Raw genomic sequence first — 16,107 nt, forward strand, 5'->3', positions numbered from 1 at the left:
AAGATGACAGGGCAGAGATCCTTTGATACATTTTCCAGCGCTCAGTATTCAAGGAGATAGCATCACATTTGAGTAGTCTAGCATAAGCAGACTGTCTATTATGTCTAATGGTCTCTTTGCATTTGTGTCGCAGTAGACACAATATATTATGTTCCATATTGCCCACATGCTTTTTTATCCTCAGTTAATCTTGTCCATAACAAATCACACTCTGATACTATTCAAACAGTCTGAGCTCACAGGAGCTCTTTCTTGCAGTTAAAAAGAGTTACAGGCAAGACACTGTCTGTAGTGGTGTGAAGCTTGTGAATTTCTGTTTCAGCCTTGTTCCATTTTACTTACAAGGCTGAAGTTTTAACACTCTTTCTTATACACAGTCATGGGCACTGGTGACCTTGTCACTTTTTGCTGTCAAAGAAAGCTTCACAAAGCATCCAGAAATTGTCAGGGTTTGACATTTTTAGGGGTCAAATTTCTCTGAGATTTTTGTTTCTTTTTTTTTTTTCCATTACATTAATCCCTTAGCTTGAGCTGGTTGAAGCTCAAGCTGATTCCAAAGGCTTTGAAATATTTCTTTTTTTGTATATCCATCATTTGAACTGCAAGTTATACCTAAGTGAGTTAAAAACAACTATAGTGCAAAGTTTGCTTTAGATAGCTAATGAAATAGCTTGGGAGGTAGGGTACATGTAGTAAAGTGGAATACTGGAGGAAACATTTGGAATGAACTGAAGCTTATTATGAGGAATTGTGCAGTTCCTCATTTTTTCCTGTCTCTTAAATATATAGTTTGAATATGTAAGACTGATATAGTGAAATACTCCTTGCTGTCTGCTATAGAAGAAGAAAGAAGAAAAAAAAGGTGGAGATTTAAGTAAAGTATATGTGCTTCATAATTCCACTAACCAGTAGTTAAAGTACTTGTTATTTTTACCACCCCGAGCACGGTGTACAGGCTTTTTTATTGTACATCAATACAAAAGCATTGATTTCTACAAAGTGTCCATGGCTTCATCTTTTGGGAATAAGACAGACTGTTAGAGTTTAAAGACCCTAAATAGGATTGTGTGGGGAGAATGTACTGTTATTTGTCACTAAGGAAGAATACTGTAATTCTTCTCTTGGGCTGTTTTAATACAAAAGGAAAACACAGTTCACATACCCACAGACACCATTTAGTGTAGAAAGAGATGTAAATTGTGTGTGTGTGTGTGTGTGTGTGTGTGTGTGTGTGTGTGTGTGTGTGTGTGTGTGTGTGTGTGTGTGTGTGTGTGTGTGTGTGTGTGTGTAAGTCTTTGTGTATGTGTGTGCATCCCTGGTTCATGGGTGATTAAAGGCTGAATGCAGCACCGTCGCTATCCATGGTCCTGAACCTCCAGCCGGTGCCAGAGGTCTGCTGCAGGCTGCATCGTCCTATAAAAGAGTATCGACTTTTTGTAATAGGAAGTGTGACCACGGAGGGCACCCAGCAACAGATGCGAAACAGAAAAAAAAATGCTTTGGGGGGTTGAAATGTCATGTGAACAGTTGGGTTCAACCACTGAACACCTCAGGGGTGTTATCGACTCCCTTCAATGCTTTTAAAGGCCAAGGGTTCGCTTAGACTGGGCTTTGCTGTTTTTCGCCCTGATGGTGAGAGCAAGCACAGTATCCAGGGAGTGAATCTGTGAGTATAAATCTGAGCAGTGGACTGAAAGGAAGAGCCGCTAAGATTAACTACTAATAACATGTAGGCCATGCAGTCTGGACTCAAAGTGTGTTGGGCTGGACTGCACGTTGCACCATGTAATGAGGATAACTAGTCCCAGCTTGTATTTTACATGAGTGTTGCAGAAACAGGCTTGATATCATTTGTAGTTTTCAGAGTTTTGCCTCTAATCGTTCTTTGATATGTTGCTTTCTGCTTTGGGGCTCTTATAGTCTCACTTCAGTACATTTTATACATTAACATTAGCTTATGTAACAGTTTGATATTACATGTCCTTGAAACGCACACATCCGCAGTGTCTGCTGTCAGGTCTACAAAGAACAGCTATCTCTTAGGCAATAAATAAACCCATGAAAAGTGCACTGGTGGTGCCGTTACATCTATTGTGTGCCTCTTGAGCTTGATTTCTGACTTGATTTGAAGATTAAAAACAGCAACAACAAAAAATATGCCTTACATGAACAAAGATTGCCTAATTATCATTATATGCCACATGTTCTTTTGTTGATACCACAGCAGACACTCTCTTGATATCCTGTTTTTAGGGACTCTACATATTACTTATCGTCAACTAGGTATGTCCTTTTAAAAACATGGCTGCTTTATTCTTATGGCTTTGACCTATTATATCATACAAGAATATTGTTTTGTTTTGGACAAAATAAAGGATGATTCTCCTTTCCTTATGATGTGCATCTGTGAATACCAATAATATAAGCTCAGCTACAAGTATAGGCATTCAAAAATGAGATTAGAAAATTGTTAAAATGACTTTAAGTTTCAGTTTGAAGTCACCTTTTCTCCATACAGGCTAGGCTTTCAAAGAGACTACCTGGCACATTACAGCTTATTTATGCTGCCGAATGCCCTCCTACTTCCAAAACCTGGACCATCCCTCCTGTCTGTCAAACAGAGCAGCCATGTCTCATCTCAAGCCATGAGGTCAGTTTACCTCAGAACACCGGTGGTATCTAAGACAACCTCAGTGTTCACCGGAGCCCCACACTATGTAAACACGCTTTGTTTTGTTACATTTCAATTTTTCGTTAATTGAAGGAAAATAAAATACACATTACCTTCAAACACTGGTCGCCACTTGTTGCAACGTCAGACTCCATCCTTCCAGTGGGGAGGAGGTAGAGTTAGGAGGGGGGACTCCGTCACATCCTCTGTCCATATATGGGCATGAAGTTTACACGCAGCGGGGAATCCTCTCACTGGAGCTGATGAATGGGGAGGAGGGCCGAGGGAGCTGCCAAAGTGTATAAAAGGCGCGAGAGGGGAAGTCGCTGATGTGAAATCCACAGCAAGCAAACACCTACCGAGGAGCAGAGCCGAGAAGGAATACCTTTAACTGCTTTTTGTTTTACACCTTTTGACACAGAGCACTTTGGATCATTTGTTGAAAACCATCAGAGGGGGTGGAAAGAAAACAGGCGTCTGAATAATTTATTTGATATTTTCCCCCTTTTGTCGTTTTCCCTGGAAAGGACGGACTTCTAAGAGCATCACTATGTTGAACAATATGGATTTGAATGCGAAAGATTCTTTTTACCCTCAGTTTGACAATTGCAACAGTTCTTCTTTGGGAATGGAAAGCAGTACGCGAAAGGATAACCAGGAGGTGTATGTCGATGCAGAGCGTGGGGTACCTGCCCAGTTTGGCCACGGTGAGTTCGCGTCTTTGCCCTGTCGTTGAAATGTGCATGCATTTGATTTTAAACCTGTTAAATCCAAGTCCCAGAGAGCGAGAGAGAAAACTCTTTTCCTGCAGTCGTATAAATGCTTCAAATTAAGGCAGCCCTGTGCCAAAATACGCACGAATGTTTATGTAACGCAGATTTTCTTCCTCCTTTGATTTGGGTTTCAAATATAGCTATAAAACATCGGCGATGACAAAGTTTTCTTTCTGTCTAATTCAACAGAAGGAGCCCCTGCAACCCTCAAAACCGAAGCTTCCAACTCGGAATTTGCTTTTAACCCCTGCGAGTGCCCAAAAGACACCTACACCCCCTCCTCGCTCGCCTACTCCGGCAGTTTTTATGTGGAGGCATCTCAGGGAGCGCCGTGCAGCACCGAAACACTCCTCAATATGATCACCGAGATCGTGGGCATCTCCACGATGCCACTTTCAGAAGTGCAACAAAGCGGCAACAGTCGGGGAACTTACCCGTCACCTGCGCCGATGGAGAGCAGCAATGGCAATTTTGGGGATGTGAAAAGGCAACCCTACACCTGCTCCGGACCCACTCCCCCCGTTTACTCTCCAGACCAAACGTGCCCAAGGTATCCTGACGATCAGGCCGGCAGCCAGGCCCAGGATCCGTCCACCTCCCAGCTCAGCTTCGGCTCCTCCCGAGCTTCAAACCAGAAGAAGGATGAACCAAAGTCCGAGGCCGCTTCTTTCCCTGTCGTGGTGAAAAATGAGTTTGAAAGCAGCTGCTACGAATGGGGCACATTTACCAATAAGTCAGACTGTTTGGAGACCAGTTTCCAGTCTGAAACCTTCCCGATGTCAAGCGATTTCCCCCCTGATCAGCAGATGGATGTGAAGGAACTTTTAGACACGTTTCCCCCGATTTGTCCCAACCCAGAGATGGAGTTTAAAGTGGAGGGGGGAATCAAACAGGAGCCGTGTTTTTCTGACACCTGCTCCCAGAGCTACTCCAGCCCCCTGTACAATAATTACCTCCCCCCACCTCCTCCAATGGGCCTCTCTTCCAACCTGAAACCCTTCCCAGAGCCCCCACAACCCACTAACCAGTGTGACCCTTTATACACATCACCAGCTCTACCCAGCACTATAGACTCCATCCTCTACTCTTCCTTATTGCCAGATTCTTTCGCCCAAAGTTACACCCCCCGTCCGCCCAAACCCCCACGGGCCAGGAGGAGCCCCGCGGCCTCCCACGGCCCCGCCAAAGAGAAACCCTTCTCCTGCCCCATGGAGAGCTGCGACCGGCGCTTTTCTCGCTCGGACGAGCTCAACAGGCACATCCGCATCCACACGGGCCACAAGCCTTTCCAATGCCGCATCTGTTTGCGCAGTTTCAGCCGTAGCGACCACCTCACCACCCACACCAGGACTCACACCGGGGAGAAGCCGTTTTCGTGCGATGTGTGCGGCAAACGGTTCGCCCGCAGCGACGAGCGGAAAAGGCATGGACGCGTACACCTGAAACAGAAAGAGAAAATGGAATTAAAGCCACAGGTGAGCACAGGCGCGTGGCCCTTCACTCTCCCCGAGGGAATCTGAAGACGAGGCTTTGTGTCCGCATACAATATGTTAGGATCTTTCCGTCTTGGAAGATGAGCCAGCTGACCACGAGTTGATGTCTGAGTTGGCCACGGCCTGACAAGAGGTTTTGCAGTTTTAGAGGAGTAGAGATGGAGAGAAAGGGTCTGCCTCGGCCATATTGTCTGCTGCAGATGCTTCTGACTTTAAGTTGTAAAAGTGGATGAGCAGATTAGCAGTGACTTGTTGCTGTTCCTGTCAGGAGAGCCAGACCTCTCTGCTGCGGCATTGCATGACTGCTGTTCAGCACCTCTTCTACTGGACAGCTCCAGCCTCTGAGCCTGGGAGGATTGCACTTACAGATTATTAATATCTCCATTTAAGATTCTTATTTTCTGCTTTTTAGCATTCTTAGAGCAATGGTTTGGACTATGTTTCTTAAAATGCATGTTTATGTCAGTGTTTTTTTTTCCTTTAACTGGAATATCAACCACTGTCAAGGTCCTCTTTCACTCCACATGAGGACATGAATGTAGGCTGACATATTTTTGTCTACAAAGATGTTCATTTTTGATTAAATTGTTTGTTTGATTTCTTATCATTTGGTTGTTAATGTTTTTGTTTTTTTCATTGGTCTTTGTGTTGTGTGACAACTGTTTGAATTATTACAATTGTGAAAGATATATCATAAATGGGAAATAAATATATTTGTATAACTGTACTTCTTTGTATTTTTATAGCTATAACTGTATATTTTACATTTACCACTTCTGAGCGTCCTATATCGAGGTGAAATGTATTCTTAATCATTAATAATGTCTTGGTTTTTCGAGGGCTACTGTTTATTAACATAATATTTTCAATGTTACAATTTGATATCAGAGACATTTTCGCACTTCATCCCATTGTTGGTATGATAAGAGTTATTTCATTGAACTGCTGTTCTAGATCTTAAAGGGACCAATATGTAAACTAGTTGTGGTACGGATTTTCAAGATTTTATAGTCTGTACTGAAATATGTTTAGTCAAGCTAGAAATGGCTAGCAAACCATATAAACATTGCTTTTGAGTAATCAGGTAGCACACATTGCTGCGAGTTTCTTGTGGACTTTCTGTGGACCTGGGTGATGAAAAGGTTTTGACTTCCGGTATCTTTTTTTTTGGAGATACTGTATGGTAAAATGTTATCTTTGGAAAAACAATAAAGAAAAAAAAGAAAAGGGAAAAAAAAACAAAAAAACAAATGATGTTGAGAGATTGGTGAGATTGTCACCAACAGGGTACTGCAAAAAAGTAATTTAACTCGCCTTAAGTTATATTAACTGTTGAAGTAAAGATTTTGTACATACACAATTTCTACAATACTTTAAATAAATATTGATGTTGTTATTTTTATGAAAAGTTTACGAACAAAATAAACATTTTCTTGAAGCAGCATGTTTCTTGTCTATGTTTGAAATGTTCAATCTCAGTCATACATGTTCAGGCCTTGTTACAGAGCGTGCAAATGACTGTATCCCACCCAAAATGTACATTACAACAGTCCACCTGTGGCACCATACTGTAGCCCTAATATAAGACATCACAGATCTTTCCTGTGACTCACACACTTGAGTTGATACATTAAAGTGAAAGTCCTATTAGTCAGTGCTTCCATTGTGAACCCCCCTCCACTTTAAAGAATTTCTTGTGTTATAAATACTGAGAGAAGCAGCATGGGTGTCATGCTAATCTCTACAGGAAGCCTGTTTAACAGAACATTTTCCTGCCATGCTAGTGACATGATCTGATGCTCTCAGTTCATTCAATCCTTTGTTCATTCATTCATCTGTTTTCCAAAAGAAGGATGTTAATTTTTTCCCCCAGCTGCTTAACGCCTTTATATCCACTTATGAGGCGTTTTAATGCTCTCAAGGATAGGTGGTTCTGGAGTCTCCTCTTATCAAAACTGCCTGTGCGTTCTTGGAAATGCAGTTGATGAAATCGCTCCAGAAACATATCTACTTGAATTTGAAAAAAAAAAAGATGAAGAAATAACTGTGGTGCCAGCTAGTCATTTCTGATTTTGAGAGCATGTTTTAAAAGCCCAAAAATTACTATACACACGGACCCAGTTGCTTCTACATTTACATGTGAAGTGCCGTAATCGCCAGCACTTTTAGAACTTATTTTTAAGGTCAAAAAATGACATGCAAGCGACAGATTTAGGGAGCTTAGCGAGTGTCAAAAAAGAAAAAAACTTAAAGGAGAAATCTGTTGTTTTTGTGGTTAAAGAGGGACTGAAAGATGCCCTGTGCAACTTCCCTCTGATGCAAAGATCTTACAATCTGTCACTGCCAACTATGCAGACATGTATTAGCAGGGACTCCGCACATGTATGTCCCCATGACGCAGTTGACTGGCAGAACACTACTTTGCTTGCCCACGGCAGTGCGTAAGTGCCTGCGTTGCCTGTAGCTGACAAACATACTGCAGCAGTGTGAAAATGTGAGCTGCCACATGGAGCACTGTGAATAGTATGTACCCATCCTCCCCTGTCCATCACTCTTCATCACTTACAACAGCACACAGCTCAACCAGCATCCACCAGCACTCCCCTGTTCATGTTGTTTTAGTGGCAAACATTGTCCAGTGATGGATAGTTGAGGCTTTGAATTGCTGTGATGTGCAGTCACAGTGACCATTATCCACACACTTGAAGACTGAAGAGTTATTGAACTCTGGCCAGTGATGGAATTTCTGCGTTTGTGCATTTGGAAGCTCAAATTCACATTTGCATACTGTAAATGGCCCTTGATATATCTACAGCATGTGCGCACAATTTTAGCCGTGTTGTCTTTATAGAATACATTCATAGTGTCGTAAACCTTCATACCTCATTCTTTGTTGCAGACTAAAGGCATAAATCAGTTCTTTTCCACTCCCTGACATTTGTTTTTTTTTCCTCCTGTAGATATGCGTAATTGCTGAAGCCATTAAGTAATTGTGCAGGGAGGGCACATGACCGCCACTGAGAACCATGCTTTCTCAGAATGTAGACCTCTGCTGTGAATGGTAGCACATCAAGTCCATTAAGTCCTTGCCAGGAGATTTCAAATGCAAATATGTTAACATTAGGACTGTTACATTGGGGTGGTTTATCTGAGGCCATGTTTCCGTGTGACTAACATATTCCATATGTAAAAACCATGAACAGATGTGATTTCTCTTCTTTATTGTCTCATCCAATTAATCGCTTGATGTAGGATTGCTCCTGGGTAAGTCAATAGCACTATTTATCTGCTCTCCCAAATGAATACTTTGGCTCAGGATTAAATAAAAAAAAACCTTGAAATTGACAGTGAAGGATTAGGTGGCCCCAAATTCTGAGGATAAGTGTCACTGCAGAATGATATGTACTTGCATGTAGTGAGCACAAGCTTTCTTTTTGCTGACTGACACACAAAAGTTTGATTTTTTTAATCCCTGCATAATCTGTACTTCTTTTGCATCATATACGTCAGACACATACTGACCTTCTGCTGATGTATAATATACAGGCTGCGAAGTGGAGCATTGCACCCTCCTTAAAGTCCAACTCATCCACATTATGCCACTACTTCAAGATTTGAAGTCTACCTTAAGAGGGACAAGTGCAGCCCCAGTAGTCTCTGAAGAGCGCAGTATCCCTTTTATCCATGCTTGAACTCCAAACAGTCCCACCTCTACAACAATAATCCAATAATGACTTTCAGAATGTATAAAAAGGAATTTATTTGCTTATATGGAGGATTGGAGGCAGTCTCTACTGTTCAGGCTTCAGGTATCAGGTCACCTCAAGTACCTATTAATAATCACAGTCCTACTTGAGACGGTCCATATGGCTACACGGTCTCATTTGCCGCTGGATTGATCTATTGTGGGGTAATCACCACATAATTTTATGCGCACCTTTAAAATGTGCACCCGGGCACGTCATGGTCCTTGGGGTGGGCTCAGTAATCAAGGTGCATAATCGCATGGCGGTAATAGCAATCAGGCTTAGCAGATTAATTCCTCGGATCATACAGCAGCCTGTCGGTCCTGTATCTGATCATGAAGAAGGGTGTAGGTGGTCTGGAGAGTGCAGGTGATTAAAAAGAAGAGAACCATTGCAGCCAGAAGGAGCTCGTTATGCAAACATTTTAAAGTGCCTAATTCTTTCCATTGTTCTGCTGCCCAAATTCTTCATTTGTGTTTCTGATAAGGATTAGGAGGGGAACTTTTTCTGCTCATAAACTACAGTTCAACTCAGGGGGTCAAGGAGTCCAGTCTACCACGTTAGTCCTGGGCAGCACAACATTGCCATAGAAACTACTCCTTATGCCTCGCAGCGTGGTTTGCACCCGGAGTGAATGGAAAGCACTGAACATATATACAGTGAGCTGAATGACCCTAAAGTCATTCAGTTACAGAGGCAGATTTATAGTCGCCCTTGGAACGTTCCAGGTTTGAGCCCTGACAATGCTGCAGCAGAACACGAGTTTACTCCTACTACACATTACATGACACATTCAATGGAAGTAACCACTCAGTCAATACGAACACCTTTATGGCCGGTAATCATTGCCTTCAACCTATTGCTCTGACGATGCAGAATTTTCATTATTTTTGCTTTAGGAGAGAATAAAGACATTATCCCCGGTAGTACATAACATAACATAACATAACATAACATATAACATAACATATAACATAACATATAACATAACATAACATAACATAACATAACATAACATAACATAACATAACATAACATAACATAACAGAAGAGAACAGGACAGAACAGGACAGAACAGGACATAGCAAAACCTCTTGACAACTCTAAGCTCCAATAAGCAATTTTGTTCATTTTTACTTTTGAATTCAAAAACAGGTAACTTAATTTGACAAAACATTGACTGTCTATCAATATAGATGACAGGCCTCTAACTGCCCACCTCACAGGAAGTTAAGCCAACATGTCGCCTCGATGGGTGCTGACATATTACACTGATGACATATTTTAGAGCCAATGCATGTGCAGGCATTAAAATTACCCATAAACAAGACAGAGTTTTCAGGCTGGTACAGTCCAGAGCAGAAAGTCTGAAGTTATTTTAGGCACCAAGAAGAACAGAATCATGTGCCCATTTTTATTAGACACTCAATGTTATGGTCAGTGCATTTGTCAACAGAGTCTGCAATCAAGACATCAACTCATATACAACTGGGAACTAGTTCTTCATTTATAAAAAATGTGAGATCAGCAAGGTGCATGAATGGTTCTGCTTTTTGGTTCCTAACAAATAAACTGAATTTTTAAAGACTAAACTTTTGCAGTCCACAGAAGTCCTGACACAATATGTAATTTGTGACACACTATGTTGTCAGAGTCATGAGACGAGGAGTCTGGCAAAGATATTTCACACAAGAAAGGAAGCAAATCCAGAATGACCTGGCATGTACTTCATCACTGCCTGAATTTAAGGGAATGTTCTGGATTCATCATGCTACAGTATCTTTTCACTTTAGAAATGAAGAGTACAGTGAATGATAAGAAAGTGGATGAAAGTCTTTCTCTAAGATTTTTTGAGAAAGAGTTTAGCTTCTTGTCTTATACTGAGTCGCAGCATCTGAGCATTCAAAAAGCTAGGAGTGCAAAAAAAGAAAAACGTTATGCAATATATGAGGATTTTTTGTTTGACAATATCAAAATTGGGATTCTTTGTCAAAAAAAGTTGTTTTCTTTAAAAAAAAATCCTTCATTTCAGTCTTTGTTTATAAACTGGGATGGAAAAAAGTTACCACTTTTCTCTAGCCCATCGTTTCTCTCTGACTCACATGATGTGCATTTTATGGGAAAATATGGCTCCTGATATAGTCTGTGGACATTATCATCACCACTTAACTTTTTCACATGGTCTGGTGTTAAAACAGCAAACTAAAAATCTCAAAAATTGTAAAATATCAAAGAATTGCAATTTAAATCAAATTGGCACCCCAAAAATTGTAAAGAATTGAATTGCGAGAAAAGCCTATTGTCCTAGCCAGAGAAAAAGTATTTCATACAAACATATAAACAACATATAACAAATAAAATTTGCCAGATAAATGAACACATCACAAAAAATATTAAGATATGAAATATTAATAACATAATAATATAAATATAATGACATCAAGCTTGTCCGAAACATAATTCTTTGGCATTTGATGTTGAGTTTTAGAAGCATGTTACACCTGTTTCTATGCATAAGGTGACAAACTGCACCGCAGATGGTTAGCAGAGTGAAATTAAAGTGTTTTGACTTTAATCTGTTGAAGACAGTGATGTGTCCATACTTTTTTCAAAATGTGACAAACTTACAGAGGTAAATACCTTGTAGTGTAGCTAACCAAAAAGCTTGACTACTCTTCATTATCATTCAGTCCTGAAAAGTAGAAGACAGGCAGGAGTTTTTTAACTGGTTATTGAGTGACCAAAGGTTCATGTATTTTCTTTAAGAGATGTTAAAATCCAAGATCAAGCTGGATAATGGAGCTACGTTCCTCGAGGCACTGGTAACATGGCTCCCCTGTAACTGCTCCTGCTGTTGTATACTTCATACAAATTTTTAAGATGATTTAGTGAAGAGGTCACAAAAGCTACTTCAGATAGAAAAAAAAAAAACGACTGAGGTCAGAATTGAAGGATAAAATGCCATTACCACTTCTCAAATAATGCAACCTGCCCATGACCCCAAATGAGTATACAGAGAATTTGTATCATGAGTAGTCATCAAGAGAAAACAACAAGAAAGAAAGCTTGGAGTGCTGTATGCAAGGATCAAACATCACATACACAGTCAGTTTGAACTTCTAATAGGGTGAGGGGAGCAAAATCTGAACAATATCTAACATCTTGTATGTAAATGAATCTGTCACAGTAAAAAGACGAGATGTCAGACTTTTTTTTTAGGAAAATCTTGCAGCAATAAAAGGGACAGTACATAAAAAAAAATCTCCTAATTCTTCACCTTATACAAACCAAACTGAATAACACTTTCTGTCCTCTCCTCATACTGAGTGGAAGTGTTTCCACAGCCAACAGCAGGACACCAGATTTGACCTGAGAACAAACAGACCTCTGAGCCCTGCTCTGGCTCAGGGGGACATACTGCTCAGAAAGTTGAGCATGCTAACACTTGAGACAGATTTGTTCATCACTTTCAACCAACAGACTCAGAGTAACTACTGACCCAATGAGGAAACTTACATAACCAGCCTTGACAGTGCCTGGTTGTGGTCCAGGACAGTTTGGACGCCTGTGATCACAGCTGCTAATGACAATAGAATGAACTGTTAATCATTAACCCCATCAGCTGTCAGCAGGATACTACAACTTCCTCTTAACAGTGACTGATCAGTCAAAACAGTTGGGATCTACAGTAAGACAGAAGACAAAGAAATGCCAGTGTTTTTTGTTTTTTTTTAGCAACTTGTAGCCTGAAAAAAGCTTAAAATACATTTTTAGAAAGGAAAATAGTCGGCAGAAATACTTTAAGGTATGTAGTGGGAATAAGTATGGTTGTTCCTCTAACTCTTGCTAACATGGAGTATGGGGTATTGGTAGGTCCAATGCACTAATCTGAGCAAAATAAGGCCCGAGAGAAAGCAGCCAGCTAACAAGCAGGATAATGTTTAGTGAACAGGTGGTTATGTCAGTTGCATGTTAACAAAAAATAAGGTAAATTATCCTGTTTTGATAACAACCAGTGTTTTTTTTCCGATGTTTTTTTTTCTTGAATCTATTTTCCATTTCACTGTTATTAGACTGATGTGCAATCTGACTAACACTCAAGACTAGGAATGTGGATTTTTGTTTAGGGGGAAAGTTGTAAAATGACTGGAAATTAGGGATGTAACAATCTAAAATCCCATGACATGATAACACCTGATGATAATAAAGTCCACAATGTGATATTTACTTTTTTATTGAGATATTAGGAAAAACAAAAACATTTTTGTGGTAAGGCAGGTCACTGCAATCTGGCAGTGTCTGTTTGTAGCTTTTTGTTTGTACATCACCTTTTCTCCTCTCTTATTTGTTGATATAAAGGGTAACTTAATGCTACCACAAAACAAACTTTGAAGCTGCTGGAAAATCCACAATTTTGAAATCCACAGATGGCAAATTCCTTTTTTTTTTTTTTCAGTATTGGGTCTGAAGCATCAAGCAAAACACGAAGAATGGAACGATGGTATTTGTAGTTCCCACTTCTGTCCACTTTGCTCCTCTGTGGCTGAAATGAAACTACACTTTTTACCCAGAAATCAGTTGTCCTTGTAATAGAGTGACACTGAGGATACCATTGCATCCCTACTAGAAATAGTTACCAGGTGCATACACAATGTATCATGAACTCAGTGAGCAGGTAACTAGATTCTGGATTGACAGTAATGACTCTGAAGAAAGTTTGTGCCTGTGTAAAAAAAAAAAAAAAATGTCGATCATGCGATTACTCATTGCAAAAGGCTCGAAACTAACTGTCACATTAGAATACAGCAGTATCGCAAATAAAAGCTATATGATAAATGTGTAAAACACCACCATCAATACACAACTTTAACTCTTCTTTCCTTTAAAATAAATCTTGAGAGAATCACCAGGTGTCCAGTAGAGCCATGAGTGATTACTTTAGTGCTTTGACATTTGCTACAGCAGTAATGAGGCGAGTCTGTGACAGCTGTGTCACTTGCAGCAGCCTATATCTTCAGCTGAATGCTGGGAAGGAGGCATAGTGTGGCCAAACACTGGCACTCTCTCTAGATAATGATGGCTCACCCATAGAGAGGCAAAGAGAATGTGTCGAAGTCTGAAGGAAAGTGTGCGCATGTGTGTTTCGCTCAGAGAAAGAAGTGAGTGAAGGAGGAAGTGTATTAGGACGTGTGTGTGTGTGTGTGTGTGTGTGTGTGTGTGTGTGTGTGTGTGTGTGTGTGTGTGTGTGTGTGTGTGTGTGTGTGTGTGTGTGTGTCTGTCATTGCCAAGATGGAATCAGAGCCTGGGAGAGGAGGCAGAGCTGGGACATAAAGACTAGTAGTATAAAAACGAGTGGGCTGAACATGCTCGACTCATACAGTGCACCCCTTGCCGTCAAGCAGGGCGACGATTTGCATGTGCACACCAGCAGCCTTGAAACGCCAACTACAGTATGTATTCTGCATCTAAATTAACCAGCCAAATCAAGCATGGCTCTTTGAAGCTCCATGAAATGTATGCAAAATGTAGCTACTTCAGCCTTAGCAGCCCGCTCTTTCTCTCTTTCCCTCTTACTGTCTGCTCGCAACAGTTGTTTTAATGCGCGCTAAAATTCTGATAGTTGTGAATTGGAGCCATTAGTGAAGAATAACAGAGAACACAGAGCCCCATTATTTTCTGGACAGGAACAGAAGTGACCTGAATCACACGGAGAGAATCAGACAGTGGCTGTTTGTAAGGTTTTAAGATCATAAGTGCGTTTCTGCTGTTTTGAAACGAGGAGAGCTATTTCATTCTATTCTTTGTTTTTGGGCTTTTGTGTTAGTTTTCAGTGCACTCTGCTGCTGTATTATATTCTATACTCTCCTAATTTTAACACTGCTTTTAATCTCCCCTGTTCCCTTACACTGTATCCCATTAGTTTTACTCTGGATCTTTTTCTATTTTAATGTTATGTGCTGATGAATCAGATTGTATTCCACTGTTTTACTTTGCTCTGTTTTTTTTTACCTGACAATATTACATTTCTTTGATTCTACTATTTTCATGATTCAATATTTTCCCTTCATTTTTTTCATCCTTTCTGTTGAATCTGATCCAATCTGTCCTACTTTCTTCTGCTCTATTTGAACCTACTGTACTGTGGTCTGGTCAATTCAATCCATTCTGTATTTGTTCCCCTGCTGCATTAAATACTCTAATTTAATCGACCAAAAAACAAAAATGGTAATGAATTCTCAAAAAAAGGGCTGAAAAATTAATCAAATTGAAACTGACATTGCAATGTAATAGAGTGCAGTTTACAAATCACAAAGGCTGCAATAAAAAAAAGAAAATTAAAAAAATCATCTTGTTCTTCCTTCAAACCAGCAAAATTCAAAATGCTGTTTTTTTTCAGCAAAAAAAAAAAAAATCATATCTACAAGGCTTGAAGTAAAATCAAGTAAGTAAAAGAAAGATGTTTTTCAAATCAATTCATGCATCAATTAATCTCATTTCATAGTAACATGTAGGCCTAGCCTACAGGAAAGAATTGTTTATATATTGACAGTATACTTTGTTGTGTCGGTAATACTATAAAATGATTTTTTTCTTGTGTTTAGTGAATAATACAGAAGACCCCCCCCCCCAAAAAAATAAAAAAATAATAATAATAATAAAAATAAAAATAAAATAAAAAATATATAAATATAAACAAATAAAATAAATAAGTTATTATTATTATTATTATTATTATTATTATTATTATTATTATTATTATTATTATTATTATTATTAATAATAATAATAATAATAATAATAATAATAATAATAATAATAATAATAATAATAATAATAATAATAATAACAAATTGCATGCTAAATTGAAATGGCAATATTGGTCCAAAAATTGCAATTGGATTATTTTCCAAAATCATTCAGCCCTTCTCAAAAGCCAAAGAAATATTAGAGGCAACCTGGTCACATGACACATTTTACCTCTGCCTGTTGGCACTGTGGCAAAAACTTAGAGCTGACACAGATGTGAGATCCCCCTGAGAAGCCACTGGTCTCCAACTGTCATCCATGTGGAGCAAGATCCTGCCCTGCAGACCAGGCAGAGGCAGCAGATCAACATAAACTAGTTCCCACTATGAGCTGTAGTGATGACAGACAAGATTTAAAATGTTAAGACATTTCCTTTTCACTATGTTCATGTCAGCTGCAAAGCTCTGAGCAGAAGGTGAGCTAAATCACAACACAAATGTCAAAAATAAGTATTCCAGCAGGGGTCCTGTTCACCTTGGCTAACATAACCTTCAGTGGAAACTGTCACTTGGAAGCAAATTATAACAAATAAGGAGGCTATAATGTTTTAAGTTGATAGGGAATCAAAATGCTCAGTTTAATGTTCACACTGCTAAAAGGCTGAGAAGACTCCATTA

The 16,107-nt window shown here is 39.6% G+C and overlaps 1 protein-coding gene across 1 annotated transcript; it reads left to right on the forward strand.

Moving 5' to 3' along the window:
- The first annotated feature begins 2,987 nt into the window (after window positions 1-2,987).
- Window positions 2,988-6,331, forward strand: LOC141808118 (uncharacterized). The gene is made up of 2 exons (XM_074694491.1): window positions 2,988-3,378; window positions 3,634-6,331. Exons 1-2 carry the CDS (start codon window positions 3,222-3,224, stop codon window positions 4,962-4,964), a joined length of 1,488 nt encoding a protein of 495 aa, XP_074550592.1. The 5' UTR covers window positions 2,988-3,221; the 3' UTR covers window positions 4,965-6,331.
- Window positions 6,332-16,107: the final 9,776 nt, after the last annotated feature.

Source organism: Halichoeres trimaculatus, unplaced genomic scaffold, assembly GCF_033239565.1.
Source record: "Halichoeres trimaculatus isolate MK-OKI-2021-1 unplaced genomic scaffold, fHalTri1.1 fHalTri1_scaffold_2, whole genome shotgun sequence".
NCBI lineage: Eukaryota > Metazoa > Chordata > Actinopteri > Labriformes > Labridae > Halichoeres > Halichoeres trimaculatus.